Source organism: Talpa occidentalis, unplaced genomic scaffold (genome assembly GCF_014898055.3).
Source record: "Talpa occidentalis isolate TD23 unplaced genomic scaffold, MPIMG_talOcc4v2.1 talOcc4.16, whole genome shotgun sequence".
Classification (NCBI taxonomy): Eukaryota; Metazoa; Chordata; class Mammalia; order Eulipotyphla; family Talpidae; genus Talpa; species Talpa occidentalis.
Window position 1 is genome coordinate 62,473,671 of NW_023601653.1, and position 25,711 is coordinate 62,499,381.

The window sequence follows — 25,711 nt, forward strand, 5'->3', positions numbered from 1 at the left end:
GGAAGGTGACCACGTGGCATCTGGTTGGCAGTGCCTGCACTAAGCTTCCTCACCTGGAGAAGAGGCTTTTGATGGCGGTGTTTTCTCTGGTTGCAACCCTGACAAGAGAACAAACACACTTCTTGCAGAGCAGGATTGGCCCCGGGGACTATTCTAGGAAGGAAGTGACAAAGGCATGAAGCAAGAGAGGCTGGCTCTGGTTTGCAGTAGGGTTGGATGGCAGGGCTTGGAGGGAGAGCCTCTGACACTGGGCCTGGCCTCAGTTCTGGCCAAGTCGGCTCCCTGGGGAGCTTTTATTTTTTATTTTTGTTAAAGATTTATTTATTTGTGCATACAAGAACTGGGGTACAGGCCAGAGGTGCGGGGGGGGGGTGTGTGTGTGAGAGGACTCACCAGAGACAGAGTGGGGAACAGAACAGGCAGACTGATGAAATACGCTGCTGAGGGGAGCAGCAGGCCAACCGTGCCATGTGGGTAGCTCCCTGGCCGGGGATTGAACTCGTGCAGCAGAGGCTACAGATAGCTTCATAGTGCTGTGCTTAACCCCTAGTGCCACCAGGGAGGCCCATGGGGAGCTTTTAGACATGTCCCATCAGCAGCCTCCCTCAAGATTTGGGTAGCAGCAATCTGTCTATACTGCCCAAGTTGTTATCACTGACAAAATCTTTTTACCAAGATCCCCAGGTGATTTGCAAGTGATTTCATGTTTGATAAGCAGAGATCTAATTCAGTGGTTCCAAGGTCGCCTGTGAATACTCCAGCTGAGAGGTGACCCCAGGCACAGATGGCCAAGGTCAGCCAGTGGATCAGAGTGATCCTTTCACTTTGCTTTTAGGTTAGGCTGGTTAGGCCGGTAAATGGATAAATTGCTGTGCTCTGGTTTGCAAGGACAGGTCGGTTGTTAGATTTCACTGTGAAACAGCTCCTTGTATAGCAAACTGACTGCTTTAAAGGCTTGAAGGGAGCAGGAGTGGTTGGCAATACTGTGTCCTTTCAGCTTCAGTCTGTGCAGTATTGTGAAAAATGCAGCATCGTGTATTAATGCAATTTAGTTGTGATCCCTTGGTCTGTACCTGAGTATTTAAATGCCAAGTGCTCTTTTTGATACCAAGAAGACACTGGTAGCGGCGGTTCCCCAGCTTTAGGGCAAATCAGGACCACCTGGCCAGATTGTTCATTCAGATCCTAGCCCCGCTGTGCAATCTCTTGGATTCAGTTCATGGGGTAGGAACTGATGAGTTTCTACTGCCAGGTGATGCTAATGCCATAAAAACAGTAGCTTCAGATGCCTTTTTAGCACCACGGGCACTAGCTAGGCTCTCGATACTGCATTCTAATGTGGCATCTGGGGCCAACTTTCAGCAACCCACACAGAAGTGCCTGAGACGAAATAATCTCGCGACATTCTCTGAGTTCAAAGTTCTGTTTCCCAAACCTACGACCAAGTCCCTCACAAGCACTGACATTTGCTTCATTTTCCATCCTTTGTTTAGTTTCTGCCTGCCTGATGATTGACAGTTCTGGTCTACTGTGGGGTGTGTGCCCTTGACCTCTAGCGTGACTGAGCACAGGGTTGGCTTGGAGCCAGAGGTGTTCTTCTTGGCCCCTGCAGCCCTGGGTATCATATGCCCCTATTGGTCGGTTCAGACCTATGGCCTCGGGAGAATTGAGAAGCATTGACCTTATTAATTGCTGGAGGGAGATTCTAAAGTCCTTTCACTCTGAAATCGCCTCAGTCTCAGGGAACTGGTAACCCCTCAGCACAGCAGCGGATCTAAGCCACTCTGATGGATGTGCCTTCTGGAAAATTCCGCCACCTATGGCAACTGCTTGGATTTGAACTGTGCTGTTAAACATGATTTGCAGATTATTCTGGAAAGGGAGCTTCTTGTCAGTGAGAAGGCCAGACTATTGTACTTTATAGCTGAATTGAGTGGAGACCAGTACACCTTGCCTGCTGGGTTTCATTTCATGGTATTAAAAACACAGACGTGGATTTTTTTAATAAAAAATTTATTGAGATGATGCAATTATAGGCTTTCTTTTAAAAATTATTTGCAACTCACTGGCCCTGAGAAAAGGCATTTTTTTTTTGTTTTTTTCTTTTTTGTTACATTCATTTGATTCAGTCCCTTATAAACCCCACACCTCATAAACAAGAGATTAGAAATTAAACCAAAAAAGAAAAAAAAAGAATTCTAGATTCGTTCCCATTTGCAGGTGGTTGACAAAAACAAATTTTCAAGAATGCTCACTTGGCATGTGTGAAAGATTCAGGGAGTTTGTTGTTTAGTGTTGATGCAGATGGGGCCAGAAGAGTATCAGGTTAGTTTTCTGTGGTTTTTAGACAGGCAGGGATTAGTGTCCCCTCCCTCTGCCCCACTGGCTTCCTTTCTCCCTCCCTCCATTGCAGGTTTTTGCTCCCAAAAGCAGGCTGGGGTGAGAACTAGCACCAAATGCTTGGACAACGACAAGTGCCCTTTGTTCTTGGTGTATTTTCCCAGACTTTTTATCTCCAGCTTCCGGGATGGGGAAGGGTCTAATGGGGGCATGGTGGGACTGAATACAGTCCCTGACGTGCTGTCAGCCACGTTAAAGTCTCCGATACTCAGGTTTCCCTTCTGCACAAGCGAGTTAATGTTTCCAAAATGTATTCAGAATTCAATACCAGGCAGTGAAAGGTGGAAATGGTGGTTAATCAGTCACTTAGGGGAATCCCAAATATCATAGTCATTTACATTTCAGCTGAATCTACAGTCTCATTTGGACAAGATGTCAGTGTAAAAAGACAATGGATCTGAGGATGCCACACAGTGTCAAAAGGAGAAAATCCAATTGTTTTTCTTTTCCTGAGGGACCCCCCACACCCAAAAGAATCTGCAGCATTCATAATGCTGCCTTAGGCAAAAGACCAAGTTGCTGGGGATCAAGAGGTCTCGGGACTGTCTTGGGGATGGACTTTGGACTGTCTTGGGGACGGCATTACTTCCTCAAAGTCAGTCCAGCCAGTCGCCACTGCTTGCTCCTCATGGGGAGGAGGCAGCCAGGTGAACTCAAGGGGCAGGAGGAAAGAGGCTAGAGAATTTCAAGACAACAGTGAGAACTTCTGTCCCTGCACAGCTGAAGGAGGCTCTTCCCTGTGCTGTCTGACCTGCATTTTCCCTTTCTAGTTTCTGATGTTGCCAGGCAAAAATTCCATAAGGACAGGAAAAGCCCACTGATTCAGATCATAGGTGTGCTTTGAATTTGGTCCCAGGCAAAATTTTCATTACCCCTAGTACTTAGTGTTGAAACGAGCAATTTCATGCCAGACAGATTCTGTGGGCAGAAGATCAGCCCGTCAGAGGGTAGTGATCGTGTCTGACTCTTCTCTAATTCCTTCTAGTATCCAGCAGATGCGAGGGTGCTAAATTGAATAGGAAATCTTTGGGCGCTGCAGTGTGTGAATACTATACCCCAGGGGTGCACACCATTTGGGTTTTCTCCTTAGAGAACAAATGGGGACTTTTGCTATTAAGGGGATCAACAGGAAGTCATCACTGGGAGGATCTGGATAGGAAACAGATGTCATTGACATGAGCACCTTTCAGCCCTTCAGCTGGCTGAGGGTGTCATCCTAGGTCCTACATGTTCTCAGAAGCGACTGCTTTATCGGTAGAAATCCTTGGGGCAAAAGGGGTTTCCCTCCAAAGTTCAACTGCAAGATTCGTCAAACTCTAAGTCCTGAGTCCTAACTGGGGAAGGCTGTCCTCACCTTAGGGTTGGGGCACCAGCCCTCTCTGGTGTGATTCCAGAGCGACACAAGAGGCCTCTGGAAAAGTCTTCTCTTCCTCTCCAGCCCTGAGCCCAATGGCTTTCAGCACAAGACAGCTATTTGGCTTATTCTTGCCAGCTGAGAGACATCGTCATCTCAGAGGGTGGAAAATGCTTAGCTGGGTGCTGTGAACGCTCTTGGAGGCAATAGCGGCACCCTGGAGTCCAGTCCTGCAAGCCCCAGGGGGGAGAGAAGCTGGCCACTGCCTGTGTCACCTGCAGTCTGAGGAGAGGCGGCTTAGAGCCCCAGAGCCCTTGAGCCTGCTCACGCTGCTCGGCCCGTCCTCCCCAGCCTGGCGTCTTCCTCAGTTAAGAGGTCCTCTAGCCCGTGTGTCCCACCCCCAAGTGCCTGACTCAGCTCAGGAAAAGCTGGAGAACAAGTCTGAGGGTCTGGGAATGCTCACCCCACTACTCAGCGGAAAGAGAAGCGAGAGGTGCTCGGGTTGGTAGGTCCAAGCTTATGGGTTAAAAAGGACTGTCCACCTCACACTGGATTCTGAACCTATGTTGAAAGAGTCCATTTAGATGGCAGGAGAAGGAGAAAACAATCTAAGACAGATCTTTAAAAACACGTGATCATCACAAGTAGGAAGGAGTGGCCCGTCCCTCATTGACAAGATTGACCTTATGTTGAGGTGAAAAAGCCAGGAAAGGGTCCATTCTGAAACAAAGGGCCTAGGATAGGTGCAGAGGAGGAGAAAGGAATGTGAGGAATTTTGTCTGCCCAGCTGGGTAAACACAGGTAGCAACAGAATGAACATCAAGACCCTCCCCTTAATGTCCTAAAGGGGACCAGGAAACCCTGGAAAAGGCTAGCAAGGGAAGAAAACTAGTGAGGGCAGGAAAACTGACCACAGGTGGTCTTGGGGACGGAGCAGAAGACCTCTGCTTCCCTCCACCCCCCACCCTCAATAAGCTGCTTTGGGATAATAAATCCCGGCGTGGCAGCCTTTTCGCTCAGTTTGGGCACCATCAAGCCTGGCTGGTCTTTTTGTGTTTTTCATTTAGCTAATTCCAAGATGCTGGAGCCTTCCACGTCACTTGGAACCCCCTCTGATCCTGGGCTTACGTCCTGTGGAACCACCAAGCTGCAGGGTTCCCAGCCTGCTGGGCTAGCACTTATCTTTCCGGGAGACATTAGCATCTCCAGGGTTTTGGGGATGTGGGGTTGACTTGGGGGCACTGGCCACAAAGCACTCAGGCCACAGATTCCCTGTAGGTGTCAACAATTTCCGAGACTCCACGAGGCTGATGTCTCTGCTGAAGGCATCTCAGACGCAACAGCAGGTGGGAGGGAGGGCAGCGGCTGGGAGGCAGAGAAGGAACCAGGGCGAGAGAGAGAAGAGAGCTCTCCGTTTCACTTTATCTTTTTAAAAAGCATCTTTTTTTTTTTTTTTTTTTTTGTTTCAGCCAAGACCCACCAGCAAAAGGAACCAACCTGGTCCACGTAGCAGGTAAAAGAGGAATCTGAACCCTCTCGCAAGCATCTCCTTTCCTGACCAGCTGGGCTTGCCGCACTCGGTGAGATTTGCAAAATATATATATATATATACGCATATATATATCAGAGAGATACATTTCCATAGGAAAACAGCCTTGATGTCTTCCCCTGTATGAATGATGAAAAAGTCAAACTGCATGTCCTTAAGAAAAAAAAAAAAAACACCACGAAACTAACAGGTGACAGGGTGAGGGTGAGAAATTACAGATGGACAGATGCCAAAGGAGAAGGAAACGTGAAATGCGTGTCCCAGGCTCGCGCCCTTGGCCAGTATTCCAGCCCCGCCGTGGCCGGGGTGGGGTGGGGGGTCGTCTAAGGTGCTCTGGGTCCCTCCTGGGAAGCAGGAGAAGTGTGGCTCCCGGGTCTGTCTCTTCCTTTCCTCCTTCTCAGCCCGCCTGCTCCAGCTCGCCTCCCGCCATGCGGGGGCGGGGGTTCCGCCAGCCTTTTGAGGTGCTGGGTTGGTTCCTTTCAGCATTCATCTTCTTGGTATATTTGCTCGTCCAGCTCCTGGGACTCAAGGTGTTCCAGACGGTCTGTTCGGCCACTCATTATTTCATCTGGGGTTTTCATAAACCTTTGGAAGGGGAATGGACGGGCAAAGAGATTATTTTCCTAAAGTTGTGTTTACTTTGCCCTACCCCCTAAAAAGTAAGGCCCCGCCGCCTCATTTAGTGGGAAAGCTACTGAGCCCCAGGAATGCCAACAGTGCAGTCAGAAAAGCGGCGAAATGACTGTAAGAATGTCTAGGCTGACTGGGAGACAGAGGCGCCCTGCAGAGCACGAGCAAGAGCACCCTCAGCACCCCACAAACGCAGAGAACAGTCGCTTCTCTGTGTTGCTGATTTTAGGGAGATTTTACAAAGACTCCTGGGAGCTGCATATCCATTTCCATCTCAGCCCGCAGCCCAGGGAATGCATTCAAACCTTGATCTGAACTCAAAGGATACAATGAAAACTGAATGGAAAATTGTGACAATAGGGCAAGTCAGTGGCGCTTCTGGCCATGAGAAAGGTCAAAGGAAAAAGAACCTTTCTCTGGGTTATGGCTGATCCACCTCCCTGCCAGCCGTTCGTCCCCTTAGGATCATCCCTTGCAGTCAGGTCTTGTAGTAAGGCCTGTCTTCTGGTTTGTTGGGGTCACGTAGAAAAAACATCCTGATGTGTTTCAGCCACCATTTACATGGCTTGCGAAGGGCAGCCTGGGTAACAGAATCCTGCCCCTACCGGGCCTGTCCTGTCCACAGCCCCCTCTGCCTGCAGCCCGTCTGCCCCACGCACTCCGCCTGCAAGCACACATTTGCCCTTCCATGCCCTGTTCAGAAGCCTGTGATGATCACTTACCAAGTCAAGGACATGCTCCTTGTCTGCCTCTCAGCCTCCTTTCCGCTCTCCCCAGGAAATTCTATTTACCAGCATGAGCTCCCCTCGTCAGCCTGGCCTGTCTTTTTACTTTCACACCTCACAGCTGATGCCACCCTCCAACTATAAGATTTTTATACCATGAGGTATAAAACAGTTATATAAAATTTAATCCTCTACCTTCCAGAAGCTTACATCTCGCTGTGGGGAGGAGGACCTTATACAGACAATTAAAAATACAAATGATGGGCCTCCCTAGTGGCGCAAGGGGTTAAGCCCCGTGCTATGAGGTGGTCCAAAGCCTCTGCAGCATGAGTTCAATCCCCGGCCGGCCAGGGAGCAGCCCACATGGCGCAGCAGACCTCTCCTGTCTCGCCTGCTGCTCCCCTCAGCAGTGTGTTTCACTCAGTCTGCTTGTTCTGCTCCCGGGTCAGTCTTTGGTGGATCCTTTCACTCCCCACATCTCTGGCCTGTGCCTCAGCTCTTGGATGCATAAATAAATCTTTTTAAAAAAATTTAAAATACAAATGATGATGTGGCAAGACCTGAGGAACACCTATGTGTGTTTGAGCAACTGAAGGATTCAAAAAGGACAGTAGGCTTGAGATGGACTGGAAGGGGGGGTGGGGTGTGGGTGTGTGTGTAAATAAATAAGCAAAAGCTGAAGGGATATACCTTTCTGGCGTAGGAAAGCATGTTAGTGTGAACCAAGAAGTTTAGACATCAGCCTCCATCACAGAGGAAGTAGTAATAACGTTTTTGAAAGAATAATGCTTCCTTCAAATCCCAACAAATGCTTTCACTGGTCACCTCCACCCTGGAACATGCTGTTTAAGAGATCCTGGGAAATGTAGTTCCCAGACTTCTAGCCCCCACAACACAGGATGGAGTGGAATGGTGCTGAAGAGCCGGTGGACAGCCCAGCAGTGACAGACCCACATATGGGAAGAGCCCAAGGTAAGTCTTATTTCAAGGCTGGTTGCTTCAAACAATGGTGATGCTGCTGATGAGTAAAATAAGATTTCTGGGAGGGGCCGGGGTGCTTTCTAGAATGTGAGAAAAGGTCTGTCATGAATGTGTTCAAGATTACTAATGTGATATTAAGTGGACACATCCTATAAAAAGCTTTTAAAGTCAGATTTGAGGAGAAATTTTAGAGCTAGATATAGAGAAGAATGTAACCACTGAGGTGATAAGTGAAGCTGTGTCAGGGGGTCAGTTCATCCAGAAAAAATGTGGAAAGCAGGAAGAACAGAAGCCAGGGCTAAGTTTAGGAAGAAGGAGGAACAGAGCCAAAGCCACTCTATTTCCATTTCTTTTTTAAAAAATTGAAGGACAGGGCCTCTCCCGGTGGTGCAGCGGTTGAGCGCTGGACTGCGAGGCTGCCTGCAGCCTCTGCAGCGCCGGTTCGTTCCCCGGCGGCCGGCGAGGGTCCCACCAAAAAAAAAAAAAATTAAAAAAAAAAAATTAAAAAAAAAAAATTGAGGGACAGCTGACAGACATTATAATGGTTTCAGGTGTGCAACAGCATGTATTGGCATTTGCATACACTGAGAAATGATCACAATGTCTATGTATCTTTTCTTACTGGCTTTCAAATTTGTAATACAAAGTTTATCCACTATTGTCCCCATGCTGTGCCTTATGTCCTCATGACTCATGAATCAGAGGAAGTTGTACCTCAAGTTCCCCCTTCCCCATCTCGTTTCTCTGATGACCACCAAGCGTTCTCTTTATCTATGAATTTGTTTTTAGATTCCACAGGTAAGTGAAAGCATACATATTTTGCCTAACTTATATCACTTAGCATAATGTCTTCAAGGTCCATCCACGGTATTGCAAATGGTAAGATTTCATTTTTTTTTAAATGGCTGAGTTGATTTCCATTATATATATGTCCCACTATTTTCATCCACTCGTTGGTTAAACTTAGGTTGTTTCCACATTTTGACTACTGTATACAATGCTGTGATGAACATAAAGGCACATGTGATTCTGAATTAGTGGTTTCATTCTCTTTGTTTTTTTTTTTTTTTTAGAGGCATGTTTTATTTATTTATTTATTTATTTGTTTGTTTGTTTGTTTTTGTTTATACATGCACTGGGTACAGTCAGAAGTGCGGGAGGGTGAGAGAATTCACCAGAGCCAGAGCAGGGAGCAGAGCAGGCAGAAGGACCGAAGTACACTGCTGAGGGGAGCAGCGGGCGGCAGGAGAGGTCTGCGCGCCATGCGGGACCCTCCTCCGGTGGCCGGGGAGTAGCTGGGGATCGAACCGGCGCCTCCGAGGCCGCGGGCAGCTTCGCAACCCAGCGCTCAACCGCTGCGCCACCGGGGAGGCCCGGTTTCATTCTCTTTGGACAAATATTGTTTTCCATTGTGGCTGCACCATTTTCTATTCCCACCGCCAGTGTAAAGGGGTCCCTTTTCTCCACTTCCTCACCAGCATTTGTTATCCCGTGTCTTTCTGATAACAGCCATCAGCACAGGCATGAAGTGATATTTCATTGTGGTCTTGATTTGCATTTCTCTGGTGGTGATGCTGAACATCTTTTCATGGACCTGTTGGGCATCTGTAATGTCTTTTTTGGAAAAATGTCTATTTAGGACCAGTACCCATTTTTTAATTCAGATTTTTTTTTTTTTTGGTTAATGAGTTGTATGAATTCTTTATATACTTTGGATGTTAACCTCTGATTGGATACATGATTTGCCAATATCTTCTCCCATTCAGTAGGTTGCCTTCGTATTTTGTTGATGGTTTCCATTGCTGTGCAGATGCTTTTTATGTTGATGTCATGTCATTGGTTACTTTTGTTGCTCTAGACTTAGAAATCAAATCAAATAACCCACTGATCAAATCCAAAAGAAAAAACTGCACTGTCAAGGAGCCTACTGCATATATTTTCTTCTAGAATTTTATGGCTTCAGTTCTTTCAAGTCTAATACACTTAGAATTAATTTTTGTGGATGCTGTGAGATACTAGTCTAGTTTTTCTTTTGCGTGTGTTTGTCTAGTTTACCCAATAGCACTAATTGTACATTTGCTTACTCTGTGATAAATTGACCAGGTATGTGTGGGTTTATTTCTGGGCTCTGTTCTGTTCCATTCATCTATGTCTGTTTTTATGTCAATATCATCTGTTTTGATTACTATAGCTTCAAATTTTGTTTTGAAGTCGGGGAGCATGATGCTTCCAGCAATTCAAGACTGCTTTGGCTAACCAGGGTAATCTGTGGTTTCAATTGTGAAAAATGTCATTGTAATTTTGATAGGGACTGCACTGACTCTGCAGATAGTTTTGGTTAATATGGACATTTTAAGAAATATAAATTGAATCCATAAGCACAAATTATCTTTTCATTTAACTGATGTCATCTAATTTTCAGTGTTTGGGCCATATCTCCTTGCTAAAATTTATTCTAGGTATTTTATTCTTTTGATGTAACTAAATGGGATTTTCTTAACCTCTCCTTTTTTATACACCGCTAGTGTATGAAATCACACAAGCTTTTTGTACCCTCCTCTTTAGTGAATTCATTGCTTATTTCCAATGAGTTTTTGGCTCTTGTAGATTTTAAGGCTCTTTGTAGATATATAATCATGGTGTCTGCATATAGTGATCATTTGACTTCTTCCTTTCCAATTTAGATGCCTTCTTTAGCTTGCCTAACTGCTCTGGCTAGGACTTCCAATACAAGTGGCAAGAATCAGCATGTTTATCTTATTCCTGATCTGTGATGAAAAGCTCAATTTTTCACCACTGAGTATAATGTTAGCTGTCATATATGGCCTTTACTATGTTGATTCCTTCTCTACCTACTTGGAGAATTTTCTATAGCTGGATGCTGAATTTTGTCAAATGCTTTTTTCTGCATCAATGGAGATACGATATCACACTGACAATCTGCAGATGTTGACCCATTCTTGCCTGCCTGGAAGACATCCCACTTGAGCACGGCACATGATCTTTTCCATGTATTGTTGAATTTGGTTTGCAAATATGTTCCCTAACCTGTAATTTTCACTTTATTTAGTCTGGTTTTTGCATAAGGCTAATAATGTTGTCCTCATAAAATGAGTTGGGAAACATTCCCTCCTCTTTCATATTTTGAAATAGTTTGAGAAGGACAGAAATTAGTTTTTTCCAGAATGGTAGAATTTACCTGTGAAGCCATCTGACCCTGGGCTTTTACTTTTTCCTTCCTTACTTTCTCCCCTATGGTTCTCCCCTACAGTCGTCTATAGTGTCATTCTTAGTTCCTTTCACGCTACCTTTTGTGTATCTACTACATCTTATGCTTTGTGGTTACCATGAGGCTCACAGATAACATTCCGTATATATTAGACTAATTTTAGTTCACAGCAAGTTAATAATGAACATATTCTGAAATTCTACATTTTATTCCCTTTGTTTTGATGTCACATTTTACAGCTTTAATTTGCATATTCCTTATCATAGTTATAATTTTACTACTTTTGTCTTTAACCTTCATACTAGCTTCAATCCACTACCTTTACTATCAATTTACCTTTACCAGTGAGACTTTTACTTTCCTATGCTTTCTAGTTACTAATTATTGTTTTTTAAGATGAAAATAAAGAAGCCCTTTTTACATTTCTTGGGAGGCTGATTTAGTAGTGGTGACTCTTTTTTGCTTTGTCTGGAAAGCTCTTTAGCTCCCCGTCAGTTCTGAATGTTAATCTTGCCAGGTAGAATATTCTTAGTTGGAAATTTTCTCCTTTGGGCACTTCCCATATCATGCTATTTTCTTCTGGCCTACCAAGTTTCTGCAGAAAAATCTGTGATGATCTTATGGGCGGTCCCTTGTATGTAACAAGGTGTTTTTCTCTTGTTGCTAATAAGAGTCTCCCTTTATCTTGAAGCTTTAACATTTGATTACAATGTATGTTGGTGGTATGGGGTATCTTCATCTTGTTTGAAAGTCTGAGCTTTCTGTTTTTCTCCAGGGGTAGGGAAGTTTTCAAGCATTACTTCAAGCACAGTTCTGCCCCTTTTTGCTCTTCTGAACCCCACTAATGTGAATATTACTCCTTTTGCTGTTGTCCCATGGGTTCCATTGCTATCTTCATTTTTAAAAATTATTTTGTCTGAGGTTCTCTGATTGGATAATTTCACTGCATTGTCTTTCAGATTACTCATTCCTTCTGCTTCATCTAGTCTGCTTGAACTTCTGCATTGTACACTTCAGTGATTGATTCTTCAGTTCTACAACTTGTTTAGTGCTTTTATTTTCTCTTTGTTGTCTCTCTTCATTTATTTGCCCAAGCTTGGTGAGCATTTTTATGATCTTTACTTTGATGACTTCACCAAGTAATTACTTACTGAAATAAGGTCATCCCTCCACCCCCTGGGGGTTTTATTCTTTCATTTGGAACAAATTCCTGTCCCCTCATTTGCCTGACACTGTGTTTATTTCTAGATGAAACAACCTTGTCTCCTAGTCTTGAAGGATTGGCCTTGTGTAAATGAACATTATCCTTTAACCTTGTCCTAGCTCTTTGTTGTCTCTCAAATCTTTGTAATTGCCTGCACAGCTGATTTTTTTCTTGGTAGGTCTCAACTGTTGAAGGCACCCTGTACTATTTGTTTTAGGTACATGGGCACAGAAATACCATCCTCCCTTGCCACATGTTCAAGGGGCGTCCTCTGTGTGGGCTGTAGGAGGAGTGCCAAGAGCGGGTGGCCTGGACTGGCTGTGAAGGCCACAGGTCAGTACAGAGTCTGCAGCGGCTCATCCTCTGGTGCCAGGTTGCAAGAATGGCATCTCATATCTCCATGGGTGCCTGCTCCACCAGCAGATGCCTTAAGGTTAGCAAGTGGGTCTCCTTCACCTTCATCCAGGGCACCTGCTTTTGTACTGGGTCATTGGGTGAATAAGTCTGTTTGAGCCCTTTAAAAGTAGAATCTCATTTCTATAATCCAACAGGTCTTTTGAACTTCAGCCCTGCTGTTTTTCAAAGACAGGTTTTGGAGGCTCATCTCTGGTACAAGTCCCAAGTCTTTAAAGCCCTGTGCTATCTGCCTAGCTGCTGCCAGCACCTTCACACAGTTTACAAGAACCCTGATCCAGTTTTTGAGGCTCCAGAGAGCTGCACTGGAGTGAGCTACTTCCCTTAGGCTCCTGATGGATTGGGCACAAAGCCCCTTTTTTCTCAGGAAGAAACTCCCCATTTGAGATAAACCTCTCATTTGTGGGTCAGGGTATGGGGGCCCTATGGGAACCCCAGAGACCATGTCTCTGCTACCTGTACCTTTCTCCAGGTGTTCCTTTTACCCTTTGCATGGAGGTCCTGTTCAGCCAGTTTTCAGTCTTGCCTCACTGGGAACTGTCTCTACATAGTCACGTACTGTGTTCTAGGAGACACGTCGTACTGTGACATTGTTACTGTGTGAACAGCATAGGGTATTTACAAAAACCTAGATGACGCAGCCCACTGCACACCTGGCTGTATCCAGGGACCTGTACCTTTCTCTGCCACCGTCTTGAACTACTTCCTGTTTCTACTTCCTGAATAGCCTCTACTGTTTCTTTTGAAGATTTCTATTGTTTTGACCACCCCTGCGTGACCATCTCTTCCCAGTGTGAAGGCTCTCTGCTGACAACCTGTTCCAGTAACTACCTGTGTTCAGAGTGTCACTTTGCACCTGTGAACAGGTTGTTCCAAATCCATCTCTAGTCCCAGCTGTAACTCTCTTCAGTCTCATTTTCTCCCAACCTCTCCTGCGTGTCTCCATGTCGATTAGCACCCATGTAGGCCTACTTCTCCCTCTCCCTCGATGGCTGAAACCATGCTGGAGAGGAGACAGATCTAATCTTCGTGCTTGGGACTCAATAGTTCTGTAAAAATCCTCATGGGAGGAATTCTTAAGGAAGGAATGTCTAGCACCCCCAGACGCTCCGGATCATGAGGTGCTGTCATACATACACTGACCTCATGGCTCACCTCACACACACACCCCTGAAATAAAAACTTCTTGAATCAACTCAGGTGACATGATAGATACAGCCTGATATCTTCAACTCTATCCTAAGCTGCTCCATTTCCTTTAAAAAATGTGAAGGACTCACAATCTATTTCAGAATCACTCCTGGGTCATGACCTCTGCTGTTGGACAAATGCTGGTTCAGAAACGAGTTACCAGGCTTGCTAACCCAGGAGTCAAGGTGCCTCTGGTTGTTCCCTTTATGCTAAATTTTAATAATCGGTAATACTATATGATCACTTCATTATTTTAGATGCGAGTCAGGCTGTATTTATTTGGCTTTATTGGGCTTTGCTCTAGGGCAGGCAGAAATATCACCACTTCCCCCTTAAATCCTGATCAAGCAGCACCTGGGCCCCAAATGCTGGTTTTCAGGATCTTGGCAGGTAAAGATCTGAACAGTCTCCCTCCTCCCTCTTATTTAAAGCAAACAATATCCTCCCAAAAGAAGGAAAGGAGAAAAAGGAAGTGCTACCTGAACAAAAGCCTTTGTCCTGGCTCCTTCCTGATAATGTTTAGTTTGTAGTAGTGGCGCAGGGCTCTGGACATTTTCTCATAGGTCATGTTTGTTCTGTTCTGTTTGTTCAGAGGAGGAAGAGAGAAAAAAAAAAGCACAAAGACACAATGAAATAAACCTCAGCAAAGGCACTGGGGGCAAAGTGGGGGGGGGGGCTGTTAAAATAAAAGCTTCTCAGCTGCTCGCAGGGCCTGCCACTCTGGGAAAGCTACCTGCTAATCTGTAGGCGCCCAGGCCCGGCGTTCCCACCCTGCTGCATTGACACAAGCCGTGGCCAAGGTTTCTCCTGAGGTGAATCGCCCTTTGTCAGGAGCCCCGGCCTGCTCACTCCTGGCTGCTCTCAGAGCCCAGCCCTCATTTCCTTTTCCCAGGACTGCTCTCTGTGGTGCCCACGGAATTTCCTGCAGCTTCCTCTTATCTGTGGGGCATCCTTCACCTTCTGACCCACAGACAATTTTCTTTTGGTTGCAATGACCTTTCTCAAACTGAGGTTTCTGGATTGTCGTTTTAAGGAAGAATTTTTTTTGTTTAAATTCCTGTTGTGGAAGCAAGGGCGGAGCGGGTGGGAGCCCACGGGGAGTGTGCTCGTGACCCCTGCCCGGTGGTACATGTAGGAGCCCGGCCTTGCCTCACGGCCTCCTTTGCTGGGCCAGCAGGGCTTGGCCGAGCCCCACAGCTACCCGTCTAGGTTTGTGGTTCCCCAATTTTAGCGGCAACACTGATTTATTTCATCATGTGTGTGAACTGGCTTCTGAGTTAATTCTATGGTGCTGTGGTAAGAACACTTGCCCTGAGACACACCCTTCACACACTCTGAAGAGCATGACACAGTGGGTGTGACCTGGAGGGGCTTGTGGGGCCCTGGATCTCTCGAGCCTTCTCACCTTGCTTGACGGAACTTTATGCTCCTTGATTAGCAACCCGTCTCCCCTCCTCTCAGGCCCTGTCCTCCTTGACTCCATGATGAGCCATTCCTAGTGCAGGTGAGTCAGGCAGTATCTGTCCTGCTCAGCTCACTAGGCTGATGTCCTCAGGGCCCACACATGTGGTCTACACTGCAGGGTTTCCACCTTTTTAGGCTGACTAATCCTTCACGGTAGGGACAGAGCCTGTTCCTTCTCCTTTTACCAGCCTGTTTTAGGTACTTTTTATATCTATACATTGAACCGTTTTCCTAAGGATAACAAGCTTTTCTTGATACTAAGACAATCGTTTATTATAGTCCATCTCCCCAGTGTGGAAACTGTTGGTAGAGAGAGTGGAGACAGAAGAGAGAGGTGGCGCGTGGAGGGAGATTGGGAGGAGGAGAGAGGAAATCGAGTGGAAGGGGAGAGTGTTGAGAGAGAGGTGGGACAACGTAGAAGAAGAGAATGGAGTGAGGAGCGAGCGGAGACAGATGGGCGAGGTAGAGCTTGAAAGAAGTGTTGGGGAGAGTGGCAGTGGAGAGAAGGGAGAGGGTGGAGACAGTAGAGCGAGGAGGAGAGAAATGGAAAGAGGCAGGGACCAAGGGAAACAGATCACCAGGAGTGAGACGGGCTGAGAGTCTCATGGAAAGAGAGCAAGTGCGAGACAGAGGAGGAGAGCTGGAGAGAGACCGGGTGTGAGACAGATATGTAGAAACTGATGGCAAGAGAGGCGGACAAGAGCCAGAGCCGGAGTGTGGGTGAGGGCGCGCGCTGCCCAGTCCTACAGAGCAGGCCCGTGCGGGTCAGCGGCTCGAGTAACAGATCGGCTCCATCTTTCCATCCCTTCGCTCTGACCTTTGCCCACTGAGGGATAAAGGAAGTGATTCTGGGCGCACTCAGGGAGGTGGACGATCATCCTCCCGCCCTGGAGGAGACTGGCCCGGGACCCGGTTTACAAAGCAGACATGGGGCGCCCTTTACCTTATGGTTCCCCCACAGTCGAGCCAGTCCGTTGGGATCCACTATCCGGAATATTTTGGATTCTTTGTCCTCCCATCGGATGAAGTTTTCGTACCGGCTGTCAGACAGCAACTGATAGACGTAATCCCACAGCAGCCTGCAGTCTACGGAGGAAAAGGACAAGGAAACACTTGAAAGTGTTTCTAGTGGAGGCACCAAGAACAGGCATCAGAAAATACTGGAGTAACTGCTTTGAAAGCAGATTTGACAATTCTACTTCCTGTTTGCCAGCAAGACATCAAGGCCAGGTGAGGTCTGGGGGCAGGGCACTGACTAGGACTCTGAGGCACCCAGGCCCGCGCCTCCCACTGTGATGGGGTCATGGAGGCTGTGACCTTGGCACTGAAACTGGAGCACGAGAGAGATACAGACGGAGATGTACAGAGCGATGGAGACAGAGATACTGAGAGACAGGGAGAGACAGAAACAGATATGGAGAGACAGGGAGACAGATACAGAGAGGGAGAGATAGACACAAAGATACAGAGAAACAGACAGGGAAACAGTTGGAGAGACAGAGATGGATACAAAGAGACAGATGTATAGAGTGACACAGAGACAGAAATGGAGAGATAGATGTATAGAGCGATACAGAGATCTAGACAGAGATACAGCGAGAGATAGAGTTAGACACGTACAGAGAGACAGATGTACAGAGCGATAGACAGAAACAGATGGAGCAACAGAAACAGTACAGAAAGACGGATAGAGACAGAGACAAGAGACAGAAACAGAGAGATAGACAAACAGAGATACAGAGATGGACATATAGAAATACAAAGATAGACAAAAATAGAGATATGGAGACAGAAATACAGAGAGATAAACAGATGGAGAAACAGACATACAGAGACAGATGTACAGAGCAATGGAGACAGACAAATAGATACCTAGAGAAACAGAGATAGACAGATAACATCAGAGATACAGAGGCAGAAATAGAGACAGAGACAGATAGAGATGGAGATACAGAGAAAGTGAGACAGATACAGGGAGAGAGACAGATGGTGAGACAGATACAGAGAGCTAGAGATACAAAAAGAGACAGAGATATAGAGATAGATCCAGAGAAACAAAGACAGAGACATATACAGAGACCGAGAAATAGAGACAGAGATACAGATGGAGAGATACGGAGAGACAGGGAAAGAGACACAGATACAGAGATGGAGAGACAAAGAAACAGATAAACAGATGGAGAGACAGACATAGCCAGAGATACGGAGAGACAGACGTTCAGACCATGGGAGGGTGGGCCCTGAAAGTGGGTTACAAACAGGTTGGCAGACAGAGCCCAAGGGTGCTCAGACAGTGCGTGCCATCCATGGTGGGGGGGAGGGTGACAAGAGCAGACAGAGGTGGGCAGACGGGGGTGGGGGCTAAAACATGTCAGAAAAGGCAGCAGCATGTGCCACGTGATTTTCAGAAAGGACGCAGATGTCCTCACGGCAGCATTCTGTGCCGATCTGGAAACTGGGCACAGTGGGAAGGAACCCGCTGCCACAGCTCACTTTCTCCCTTTGTGGCACTTGTGCTCCATCACTGGCTCAGGGGATAGAAAAATCCAGAGCTGTGGACTCTTAAGGACACAGGCTGACTTCCTTTCCCTCCCTCTAGCGTCTCTCCCAGCAGAGCCTGCCGGTGGGGTCACGGCTCTAGGTTCTCCAGCCTCAGGGCTGGGCGCCAGTGCCCAGGTGCCCCCTGCTGATTCCGGCAGTTTGGAGGGACCAGCCAGGTATCACCGCCACGTAGGGCCAGTCATTTACACACATCAACTCTAACCTCTAACACCTGAGGTGACTGGGATGTGAGCCCTGGGACTTCTTTCCCATGTGGGGTGAAGCCTGGCACACCTGGGCGAGGAGTGTCCAACCAAGACAGCCTATTTAGGGCTGACACCCTCACAGCCCAGAGATGAAGTGCCCAGCTCTGGGGCTTTTACCAGGGGAACTGAGCCAGGTGAGCGTGGGCAAGGTGCTTCACCTCCCAAGGTTCTGCTCCTGCTTCGCGAAACAGGAAACACCCCACTTCCTCTTTACAGAGTAATGAAAATAGCAGTGACATTGACTGGGCACGCTCGGCAGCCACAGGGCTGAGCCTGCCTCTCACCCCACAACGCCCTAGCAGGGAGGTGCCCTTGCTGTCCCTATATGGTGGATGAGGAGGTTGGGGTGCAGCCCCGTGGGGGACCCTAAGTTCCGTGTGACTCTGAAGCCCCCCTCCTGATGCAATTTCTATTTGCAGAGAAGCTGCTTCACAGGTAAAGAACTCCCAAAGCAAGGGTTAACCCCACTCAATGTAGCCTCCGAGACCCTGCTTGCTCTCTCCACAGCACAACTGACATTTCCAGGAGGCTTCATCTTTCAAGGAATTACCGTTGAACTTCACATGACCATAAATTACTAGTAGCACCTGCCCACCCCAGTGATCTGTGTCTGAAAATTTATGTGATCTGTGATTTATTCTGCTTTAAAATACCGAGACCATATTCATGGAATCTGCACCCCATTCTACCAGAAGCTGATCAGATACTTCCACCCCCACAAGAATTCTTTATTGCCACAGGTAGGGGAGAGAAAAGCAAGGGGACCAATTCTAGTATCATAAAGTATCTTGAGATGTCAGTGTCGCCCTATTGCAAAGTGAGAACCATCTAGCTTGATCTTAGGAAGACTCTAGTTTTCTAGGCAAAGCAGTGAAATCCGCCGTGTCTCAACCTCCCTTGGCACCTCCTTGTAACATTTTATGACAAATGAAAAACAGAGAATTGCGCTATAATTCAATTGTGCAGTTTGTTTCTCACCACCAAACAGCAGATACCTTTGGATTTTCCACAGTCTTATTCAACTGGAACACATCTGCTATGACCAACTATTATCACAGAAAATATCAGTACATGAGAAAAACAGGGGGGTCTATATCTCATTCGTTTGTTCTTTCCCTACAGGCTCACAAGCATTTGATCACAGAGGCTTGATGACACCCTTGGGCTCATCTCAATGAGGAATGTGATTCTCTAGTCCCCTCTCTTCGTCCATCATGAGGTATTTAATAATACAGAAATCTCTATATCAAACTATACAAGACAGCCAGATAAGGTTGCCCATACGAAGGTGAGCAATATACTGGCAGTTCTTAGCTTCGGGCTTTCTGGAGCTTAAACTCCAGAGCTTAAACACCACCATCCATCCACACGAGGCTTTTCACTTTACTGTCTTGGCATAAAATACTTCTCAAAAATATACCCCATTCCTCTGAGTAAGAGCTTTAACCAGCAGGGAGCAGGGACCACACTAGTTTTTCTGAGACTTTTATGTAAACTATTTACTAAAAAAGATCTAGAATGTTATTTGCTCTTTGGTGGGTAAACAAAGGGCTTACCAGAGAATAGATTTTACCTGTTTCAAGAATATTTGATTTTTACAAACTTTGTCTCATAAATATGAAAATATCCCAAAACACGCTGCCAACTGGTCGTTGTAAATCACATTTAATCCAGCAAAGCCAACGTTAGTGTTATTACTCAGCCATGTGAACAGTCAAGACATGTTGACTTAGTTACTAATGGAGGCAGCAACAGGAATTTTGAGGCATAAAGTTGTTTCAAACTCAGAACCTAAGAGGCTTTTCTAACACTATTGATTGGTTTCTCTAGTTAAAATTATTTTATCATCTGGCATAACTGCCTGACCACCTAAGTTTTTCTTTTTTTATAATTGAAGTTCAAACCATATGAACTATTCTGAGGATTCCTTTGATCTTCTGGCGGCTGTTACTATGACCTACCTGTGATTTCTCAGCTTTGCTGAAATCTACGCCTGCACAGACAAATGCTCTCTATTCATCAATAAAGACACTTCATACTCTATAGAGTTTGGTGAGTTTTGTAATAAACAAAAGTTTGCCCTTTACAAAACAACTGAACATACATGTGAACAACTTTTATATGAGGTGTTCATTAATTTTAAGTGTATCTCTCTAAAACTAAAGGGCCATCTATATCAAGGCAAGTGGGTATTTTAAAGAAATGTCCATTTTTGGATTGTCTCCTCCATGACAGGAAGTTTATAAAAGGGTTTATTTAGCCAGAGTGAAGTGGCAATTTCAAATTGCAGAAAGTGTTCTCTCTCTCTTTCCTGCTGGGTGAAGAGCCTTGGCTATCCACAGCTAAAAGCCGTTGTAAAAGTCCCTTCCTGTGGCTAAGGAGAAATATTTTCACTCCTACGTCTGTCTCTTACCAGAGACACATTATATAAATTCATTGAGCAGAGATTGTGGAAAAAATGGGCAATTCACACACCACCAACATGGTTTCTAATGGAAAAAAAAAAAAAAAAAAAAACCCAAAAAATCCCATGGTGGACAAAACTGATGTACAAAAAAATCTGAGTGGGCAGGTCATTGAATAAGGGAATATTTAATGATGGTGGGTAGTTAAAATTTCAGCAAAGCTTGTAAGAAAGCAATTTTATGTTGTTTGAACTGTCCAAATGGAATCTTAAATGAAGGACTGCAAAATGCCCCAACAAGGAGAGGTTGAGTGTCCCTGTTGCATTTCAATTTCAGCAACAAAACAGGGTAAGTAATGCGCCAAAGAAATTGTAGATTGGGTACAAAACAGCCAGTAGGAAGATTCTGAACTCACCTTCTCCCATGACACAACAAATCTACAAGTACATACAGAACAATTCACTCTGAAACAGACCTGAATCTCCACAACAAGGAACAAAAAGGCCACCTGGGGTAGGAGAGGCAGGACCACTGTGACCCATGATTGGGAAGGATACCACGATTAAGGTGCATCTCCCTGAGAAGCAAGAAATTGGTGCTACACATCAGGTACCCCAAAACTTCTAGCAGAGTTCATGTCAGGAGAAACACAAACCTCTAGAGAATAAAGATTCCTCTTAAAGGTCAACACAAAGATACATTTGCCTCAGGAACCAGCATAAAGCAGCACCCATATTTCAAGGGGAATCATTTGCAAACCTTAAAATAGCAGCAAGCTGTAGGGGTTCTCTCCAGGGATGGTGGGAACCACTGTATCTTGTGGCACTTGTTCTGGTGGGCGCCATTACTGTTCTCTTTCTAACCTATGAGTGCAGAGGGGTCATCGCCCTGGTGAATTAAGCCAGAATGAGAAAGCCAAATGATTTCACTCATAGGAAGAAGATAAAGAAAAGCAAATGAACTAAAAAACCAAAGGAACCCTTAGACTTTGGGTTCCTGCTGGTTACCTGAGGAGAAAGGAAAGATGGGGGGGAGAGGGTGGGAGGAATGGGCACAAAGATCAATTTTATAATGGTAAATGGTACTGGGTGTGGTATGTACATTTATCAAGACGTGGAGCTGTATTCCTGAAACTTACATCATTTTCTAAACCAATGGCAAATTTTAAAAAATTAAAGTACTTTATTTGGGTGGGTCCTGGACTTTGAACAATCAAATCTGTGCAGACCTCCAAAACCTCCACTATGTGGAACACATGAAGAGCTATGAATGGATTATAAACTAGTGTCCTAATGAATCTTGCCCTTAATCCAAAAATCCGTTCAGGAAGCAAGGAAGGGGTAAGCAGACAGGAAATCTGGTGACTCAGGTTTTAATGGAATTGAAGATCTTGAAAAGAAAATGAAAATAACTTAAATTTTTCTCTTACCACTTAGCTGTCTTTAGTTAGAACCAAAGCAGGAACTCAAGGGGCTTGACAGCAGAAAGTAAGAGGGATGCTGGCTGATGTCAGCAAAGACGTAAAACTTGGCCTTTAGCCGTGCTGTCCCCATGACCTAGCAAAAGGCCTGGCACACAGGGATATGGGACAGTTTTGAAGACATGAATGAATGATTAAACCACATCATTCCAGGTATGCAAAGCACCATTTTCTTTTAAGTTTAGCTGGGTTTTGCATATGCTAATGATGTCATGGTGACTGACTATTCTGACTGGGTCTGCAGACAGCCTGAGTCCAGAACTTTTCTCCTGTCTTACATCCCCTGCTGCTGTTCCTTCCACGTGGTCTCAGACGTGCGCCAGTATCTTGGGCAAGCCCTCCAGTGCAGGGGCAGTGTTCCTGCCTTCGCCTCGGATTCTATGCACGCTGACCACACAGCTGCACAGTGCTGAGCTAAGGCGCCCCTTAGTAAAGGTTAGGTTTGCTGGCCATTCAATCTTTGCTGCAAACACTCCACCCAGGCACAGCACTGCAAAAGCAGCCGGGGAAAGGCCCTGGCTGGGTGCCAATAAAACCTGACTTACAAAAACAGGCAGTGGCGGCTGATCTGGCCCACGGGCCAGAATTGTCAATTCCTGCTCTAGGCTCCTAGGTTGAAGAACACTGGTTGGAAGGTTGAGAACACTGAACTCTTGGTATTCCTCATCTATTAAAAAACCCTCCTTTGAGATGCTGAGATGAGGGATGGCATCCTAAACATGAATTTCAATACAGAGCTGATTCTTAAACAACACAGCGTTGACCTACGCAGGTCCTGACCTTACATGGTCTGTGGTATTTTGTCCGCATTTCCATTCAAGGATGCAACCCTTAGCTGGGTGAATCTGCAGACGTGGAGGCCAGATCTGAGTATACTCAGGTTTTGGTAGGGGGTGGGTATCTTACAACGACACCCCTCAGATACCAGGGGTCAAATGTAGTTAAGCTTCTGAGAAGTAAAGTTATATAGGGGCTTTCAAATTCGAGGGGGAGAATGGTGAGGGGGTTTCCCTACCCTTGTGCTGTTCAAGAGTCACCTGTATACTGAAAACATGACTTGGCATCACTAATGCTGAATCCTGTCAACCCTTGGTGCTCACAGCCAGTACACTCTGGCTATAAAAACAGGGTGAGATGTGGACCAGGAAGGCTTTTAAGGGCTGAGAAAAATGTTGGAAGGTGGACAGACTGCAACCCCCTTCCCCCCCGACCCCCTGGCAGTGTCTTCCTGAGGATCATACATAGAAAATAAGCAGAGAAAGACGAAACTTGCTAATTGTTACATCTAGCACTGTCTAGCCAATAAAAATAGAGACGAGGAGTCTTGTCTATGTCCTATGTTAAACTCTCCTCTATAAATGGCAGCCATTCCACCTTGTTAAACCAGGAACACGTCTTATCCTTTGGAAAAAGAAGTGACACCTTTAAAAATAAGCTTCAGGCTTTATTCCACTAGATGTAAACTGTCAACTACCTACCAAATTTCCTTCATTAGTTGAATTTTTCTACCAGGTGGAAAATACCTAAGCAAACCATTAAAACTTTGCATGCAATCTCTTACTTGTATGATGCATCCCAATTTCAGAGATATTAGAAAGTGAAGAAAAACAAAAATTGATGAAAGATGATGGATTGACTGATCTGGACTCTTGGATTGACATTTCTACCTGAAATAAAAATACTGTGGTCCTTATCTTGCTTTGGGGTTTGCTTCTTTCCTCTCATCTCCAGCTGCCCTTTGCTCAGCAGTAACCTGAGCCCAGTTAAAGCCAGCGCCTCCACGCAGCCTTCCCTGACACCCTACACCCGACTCTCACCTACAGCGAGTGCTTAAGGGGAGTCCCTCAAAGACACCGCCTACCACAGGTACACCCGATGAGCTCAGTCAGCTCTTGATCAAGCTCAGCTTTTACACCTCCTTAAACCCCCGCCCCCAGGACTGCAGTTCAGTGCCTTAAACACAGGGATCTATATGCAGAAATCCTAGTGTACCCAAGCAATTTACAGCGTAATGAGTAAGATGTTGGCTTTGCCCTCTGATCCATACTCATGGGAGGTGCTTCTCTCTCCCCTGTGGGCACGGTATTCATCAGTGTGGCTGACATTCAGCAGGACCTCAATTCCTGCCTGTACTGTGCTATTTAAAAAGCTGAAGGAACTCCATTTTCTCATCTAACAGCTGCTTGATGGGGATTTGAAGGATTTTTATGGCTGTTCAGTCATGAAAGAACTTTACATTGTGCCTAGGAATTACCCAATGAATTCACCTCCAATAAGTGGAATCGATTTTACAAGGGTCTGAGGAATCCAAAAGGATACCAAAGGGGTCAGATTACGGAGACAGGGATGTCCCCTGTGGTTGCTCTGTGTAGGTTCTGGAGTCAAGACTGGGGGTGGCGTAGACTTTCAGAGCTGGAGACTAGGTTTTCCAACCTGCTCATCTCACCCCTGGGAAAAGCAAGGCCGTTCAGTTAAATCAGTTAATTCTGGACTTGATTAGTTAAAACACAGGTCTGGAGAGTTTTAATCTTTTGCACATAGCACTAGAACATTAATAATGAATAATTTTAGGGGATTCTAGCATACTGAAGGAGCTAACAATATATTCCCCACAAGGATGTGCATCCTGGTGTTACTTTACATGAATAGTTTGACTTTCTAGAGTCGGGAAGAAAAGCACACCTTTCCATTTTCTGTGCATTCCTGGGATAGAAGGGGCATCCACAGGCACCAAGGTTCATCACGTGATTTGTACAATATTCCATGGAGCGTCTTACTGATGAGACAGCATCCATCACCAAATAATTCTGATATTCAGGAGCACAATTTTAAAAAATAGCATAATTTTCAAGAGATGAATATTTTAAAATTTACAACACCTACAAGGAGGAAAATAACCCCAGAAATCTAATAATTTAACCATCATGATGTATGGGCTCACTTTAGAAGCCAGGAAGTCCAGGGCAAAGATGGGTCTGGTGGGGGATCCAGGCCCAGGAGGGCAGCACTATGGAGAGCGGCCAGTGGGGGGCGGCATGATGGCCTGCGAAGCCAGCACCCAGCCCGCATTTGATCTTAGCCTCTAAGGGTTCAATGTCCTCTGTCCGAGTGGCTTTTCTGCATAAAATGAATCTAGTAGTAAAAAGCTACCAAAAGAGCTGTACTGTGAATTATAAAGGAGATAGTCTCTGCAAAACATCCAATACCGTTGTACCAATCACCAAGACACCGGACAAGAAGTCAGCCTACAGACAGAAGGGTCTCCCCAGGAAAGCACAAGACAGGCCATTTATAATATTCACAGCAACAAACAGACCCGACCCTCTTTCTCCAAGTCTCTAGGGAAATTCACATATTTTGCCTAAGCGCTCTGCTTCTTTATCCCCTGTTCTTGGCCTACAGTTTCTTTTTTTATTACTACAAACACACTTACAGATAGGCAAAGGTAGAGAGACTGATAATGAACCCCTGGGCACCCTTCACCCAGCCAGACAGCTCAAGGCTCATCTTATTTTATGCAGACCCCACCCCTTCTTCAAGTCCAGCCCTGTGGGATCATTTGCACCAAATCCCAGAGCAAATTGTTTCATTTTTCAGTTTCTTAAACACCTAAGTCTTATTTCCTTGCCTTTTAAGCTTCTTGATTCAAAATTCCCGATGTGGATTATAACAACTCTGATGCAACACGGGGGCCAGAGAGCAATTCAGAAGAAAATGATTTAAATAGAAATACCTGAGTCGAGGTGGAGGTCACTGAAGTAGCCTGGGGGTCAATGTGTCTCGCTCCTTCCTGGGGTTCAGGCTGCTGTCTGTGGTGTCAGTTCATGGAGGAAGGGGCACTTACTTCTCCCCTTCCCTGAACAGGTCTGACTTCCCCT

At 45.7% G+C, this 25,711-nt stretch overlaps 1 protein-coding gene and 1 long non-coding RNA gene across 4 annotated transcripts in view; one reads left to right on the forward strand and one right to left on the reverse strand.

Moving 5' to 3' along the window:
* Positions 1-1,996: 1,996 nt before the first annotated feature.
* ETV6 (ETS variant transcription factor 6) overlaps positions 1,997-25,711 on the reverse strand; it is a 232,492-nt gene continuing 208,777 nt past the window's right edge. For all 3 annotated transcript variants that reach the window (XM_054696445.1, XM_037514344.2, XM_037514345.2), the window contains 3 exons: positions 16,085-16,227; positions 14,157-14,257; positions 1,997-5,888 (listed from right to left, as the gene is read on the reverse strand). In XM_054696445.1, the coding sequence (XP_054552420.1) occupies positions 5,783-5,888; positions 14,157-14,257; positions 16,085-16,227 (350 nt within the window). In that variant the 3' untranslated portion in view covers positions 1,997-5,782. The remainder of the gene's footprint in view (positions 5,889-14,156; positions 14,258-16,084; positions 16,228-25,711) is intronic.
* On the forward strand, positions 16,079-19,883 carry LOC119247710 (uncharacterized). The gene is made up of 3 exons (XR_005125815.2): positions 16,079-16,371; positions 19,071-19,167; positions 19,846-19,883. It is a non-coding gene; the product is annotated as an uncharacterized LOC119247710 (long non-coding RNA).